Genomic DNA, 4,708 nt, shown 5'->3' on the forward strand with positions numbered 1-4,708 from the left:
CCTCCTGTCGGGGTAGGTTTCTGAAGGAACGGACGGTCATCGTGCAAGGGGGGGACGGAGACGCGGACGATCGCGAGAAGGAAGCATGGCAGCCCTAAACAGGAGGACCGTGTGCGCATTCGAGCTATCCTGACAGAGAGAGAGAGAGAAAGAGAGAGAGAGAGAGAGAAAATAAAATCCCAGATGAGTGGTTCCAGTGCTCACAAACACAAGCTCTCGTCGATGTTGGATGGAACAAATGTGGCATCCAGAAATGAACGTATGGCCGACATTGGTTCAGCTTCTGGCCTGGTGAATAGGAACATTAAAAGCAGCTGTTTTTTGCGAGCGCGTGTCCTGGTGTGTGTACATCTTTCCTCATGTCCCAGTCCCCCAGGGATTTACAGGGTCATGCGGCACAGCACCAGTTCCCCCCCCTACTTTGAGGCCCAGATGGCTCCCGGGCCCCAAACCTGGAAAAACCTGCAATGACTACCAAACACGCCTTTTAGAATTAATTTTTATTCAGTCAGGTGGGGTGGGGTGGGCAGGGGAGGAGGAATTTTACTCTCTCTCGGCCTCTGGGTTTCTACAGCAGTTACATCAAAGCTCTGGAATCCATCACCAAGGGGATTAACCAGCGGAAACCATCTCACACAAAAGACAAAAGGTTTTCTCAAAAGACGCAGACGAAACATTAACAGCCGTGGAAGTAGACAGACGGGGTGGGGGATGTACAACCCGGAGAGTCGAAAAGTTGCCTGCTCCCCCCCCCCCCCAACCGTGTGTGGGTCTAAAGAGTGGAGTGCCTTGAAGTCTTTACAACTCTAGTTACAGTACGTGTTCACCAAGTATCTGGAAGCGTGAGGATGTAGAGTAAGACAGTTGGGGTTCTGTTGCCTGATAGATCCCACACAGTATTATCTGGCTCACATAATTTTGACGAACGTACGTTCTAGCCAGGCAGCACGGTGGCTCAGTGGTTAGCACTGCTGCCTCACAGCGCCAGGGACCTGGGTTCGATTCCTGCCTCAGGTGACTGTCTGTGCGGAGTTTGCACATTCTCCCCGTGTCTGCGTCGGTGTGCTCCCGGTTTCCTCCCACAGTCACAAAGACGTGTAGGTCAGGTGGACTGGCCACGCTAAATTACCCATAGTGTTAGGTGCATTAGTCAGGGGTAAATATAGGGTAGGGGAGTGGGTCACTCTTTGGAGGGACTTGTTGGGCCGAAGGGCCTGTTTCCATGCTGTAGGGAACCTAATCTAATCAGCACCAAGCATCGAAAGGTACCGTGATTTCAGCAAATGTTAGGAATCTCTAAAATAATGCTACGCATAGCTGTCATAACATTGAAAGCTGAGGGCCCGAGTGAGGGAACATGGGACTAGTGTAGGTGGTAGTGTCTTTAAAGTGGTCAACCTCAAAGGGCCTCTGCTGTCCTGTGTGATTCCACAAGCCTGCATTAAAGACATGGAGGGTACACTTGCTTTCATTTAGTCACATGGCAAATAATTACGTCAATATTTTTAACGTACTCCTAAATAAAAAATATTCAGCAAGGTAAACTTGCATGATAATATCCCAGCACCGTTTTTACAATTCTGTTGCTATTCACGGTTTAAGTGATGTAGCACAGAAGTGAAGGAGACATTTCTTCACTCAGCGTGTTTGGGAGTCTGGGGAATTCTCTGTCACAGAGAGTGGTCGGGGACTAAATGTTGAGAAGGATTCAGATTTAGCTCTGGGGGCTAAAGGGATCAAAGGAGGGGGTGGGGGTGGTGGGAGAAAGCAGGGGACTGAGTTGCAGGATAAGCCATGATTGTATAGCATGGCAGAGCAGACCTGGGGGGCCGAGTGGCCTACTCTAAATCCTATTGTGCGTGTCTGGAAGGGACCCCACTGAGCTGACCCGCGCCGTTTCGGACTGGCAATTGACACGACCGGCCTGGAAGGCAAGCTTTCGGGAGGAAGGTGGCAGAGGGTGAGAGAAGGGTGAAAGTACAGAGGCACGGAGGTGCGACGCAGCCGCGATTGGACCTCAGTAAAACCCAAGTGCTTAGCTACTTCACCGTCTCTGAAACCATTGCAGCAACTATCCCTCCGAAAGCAGCACAGAATTGATCTCCTCCAGCTGCCATTGTATTTCTAACCATCCTGGAAGCGGGCACCCATTCTTGTGGGCGTCACCGGGAGGAAACGGGTCTCGCCTCTCCCTCTCTCCAGACGCTGACAAGATGTGCATTGTGTACGGAATCTGGTCCTAATGGCCTTCAGGAAGGGGGAAATTTTCCACGCATTACCCCCACCCCCACACAGCTAGGAGGGCTGAGGAATCGCTGTACCGACTCCCTCCCAGCTTAGCTAGGGAGTCGGGGGGTCAGAAGTAAACAGTCGAGCGCACCTCACCCGCTGCAGTACCGGACGCACGGACGGACTTGATTGGGAATGAGCTCCAAAACTCCCTTCGTCCACTACCAAGATTTTCCAGGCCCACCAGCCCTAGAAGGACGGCAGATGCGGGGAGTGGAACCACCAAACTCCTGTTCCACGTCCCAGCTTGGAATGCTACCGGCTGTTGCTCCGATGCCACCGAGTCAGAATCCTGGAGCTCCCCCAGCCTCGCAGAGGGTGCCCCTGAATGAAAAGCTTCCGATGTGATTTCACCCAGGGTTCCGTGAATTACTAGGCGGAGTGGCGGGGGGGGGCAGGAAATCCAATCGCAGGCAAGGCCCTCCGAACGCAATCGCGACCTCTAACAACAAGGGTCCACCACGGGCCGGGTCGGTGATTTGTCCAACGAAGTTAGGAGTGAACCACTGCCCGGCAGCGGCGCCCGGAGTCATGTGTAGGTCCAGGACGGGGTAAGACGGGTAGATTTCCTTCGCTGAATGCGCCACTCGATGAGGGGGGTTTATCCTTACAATTGACCATCCGCCTGAGGAGGAAGGCATGGACTGCTCCCGGACAGAGAGGGGGCCCGTGGGGAGTGATGATGGGGTTTGGAGGGGGGGGAGGGCAATGTTGACACGTATCAGACGGAAAGATTCCTCCTCCTGGATGCGTTCACCACTCACTTGCCAGCATGAACCAAAGAGGTGAGGGGAAGGGGGAAGATGTGGGAAAGACATAGATGGGGCCAAGGGAGTTGGGTGAATGGACTGGGAGTGATGCACTGCCTGTGGAGGGTGCTGGACTAGTGCCCACCGACACCGCTCCCCCCATTGCCGCTTGTCCATTCCCTAAAGATGAAGCTTAAACTCATCACCATGAAGATCAGTCCGATCGCGGCAAAGCTAGCAGCCTGTGGAGAGAGGAGGAAGGGCGGACAAGGGTTTGGGGAAGAGTTGCGTGTTACCACTGGGAGCCAAGCACCAGCCAGCGCAGGACGGGACGCTCGCGACGGGTAGGGTCACCGAGGCCAATCGCGACGGGGCGTCGGCGCAATTCTAGCCCCCACCTCGACCCCAACCGCCCACCGTTTTCCATGCCACTTCGCCTCCCTGCACCGCACTGTCGGAGGGTCAGTGCCGAGGGTGCACCGCACACTGTTGGAGGGTCAGTGCTGGGGGAGCACCATACACTGTCGGAGGGTCAGTGCTGGGGGAGCACCATACACTGTCGGAGGGTCAGTGCCGAGGGAGCACCGTACACTGTCGGAGGGTCAGTGCCGAGGGTGAACCGCACACTGTCGGAGGGTCAGTGCTGGGGGAGCACCGTACACTGTCAGAGGGTCAGTGCCGAGGGAGCACCGTACACTGTCGGAGGGTCAGTGCTGGGGGAGCACCGTACACTGTCGGAGGGTCAGTGCCGAGGGTGCACCGCACACTGTCGGAGGGTCAGTGCTGGGGGAGCACCGTACACTGTCGGAGGGTCAGTGCCGAGGGAGCACTGTCAGAGGGTCAGTGCCGAGGAAGCACTATCGGAGGGTCAATGCTGTGGGAGCACTGTCAGAGGGTCAGTGCCGAGGGAGCACCGTACACTGTCAGAGGGTCAATGCCGAGGGAGCACCATACACTGTCAGAGGGTCAGTGCCGAGGGAGCACTGTCGGAGGGTCAATGCCGAGGGAGCACCGTACACCGTCAGAGGGTCAGTGCCGAGGGAGCACTGTCGGAGGGTCAATGCCGAGGGAGCACTGTCAGAGGGTCAGTGCCAAGGGAGCACCGTACACTGTCGGAGGGTCAGTGCCGAGGGAGCACTGTCGGAGGGTCAGTGCCGAGGGAGCACCGTACACTGTCGGAGGGTCAATGCTGAGGGAGTGGGCACTGTCAGAGGGTCAATGCTGAGGGAGTGGGCACTGTCAGAGGGTCAGTGCCGAGGGAGTGGGCACTGTCAGAGGGTCAGTGCTGAGGGAGTGGGCACTGTCAGAGGGTCAGTGCTGAGGGAGTGGGCACTGTCAGAGGGTCAGTGCTGAGGGAGTGGGCACTGTCAGAGGGTCAGTGCTGAGGGAGTGGGCACTGTCAGAGGGTCAGTGCTGAGGGAGTGGGCACTGTCAGAGGGTCAGTGCTGAGGGAGTGGGCACTGTCAGAGGGTCAGTGCTGAGGGAGTGGGCACTGTCAGAGGGTCAGTGCTGAGGGAGTGGGCACTGTCAGAGGGTCAGTGCTGAGGGAGTGGGCACTGTCAGAGGGTCAGTGCTGAGGGAGTGGGCACTGTCAGAGGGTCAGTGCTGAGGGAGTGGGCACTGTCAGAGGGTCAGTGCTGAGGGAGTGGGCACTGTCAGAGGGTCAGTGC

General features: G+C 56.5%; 1 protein-coding gene across 1 annotated transcript in view; it reads right to left on the reverse strand.

Moving 5' to 3' along the window:
- Nucleotides 1-1,146: 1,146 nt before the first annotated feature.
- The window catches only part of LOC122547450 (sodium-coupled neutral amino acid transporter 5-like), a 6,385-nt gene continuing 2,823 nt past the window's right edge, over nt 1,147-4,708 (reverse strand). Inside the window, exon 3 of the mRNA XM_043686071.1 lies at nt 1,147-3,280. Within this exon, the coding sequence (XP_043542006.1) occupies nt 3,173-3,280 (108 nt within the window). The 3' untranslated portion in view covers nt 1,147-3,172. The remainder of the gene's footprint in view (nt 3,281-4,708) is intronic.

This window comes from Chiloscyllium plagiosum, unplaced genomic scaffold (genome assembly GCF_004010195.1).
Source record: "Chiloscyllium plagiosum isolate BGI_BamShark_2017 unplaced genomic scaffold, ASM401019v2 scaf_5234, whole genome shotgun sequence".
Taxonomy (NCBI): Eukaryota; Metazoa; Chordata; class Chondrichthyes; order Orectolobiformes; family Hemiscylliidae; genus Chiloscyllium; species Chiloscyllium plagiosum.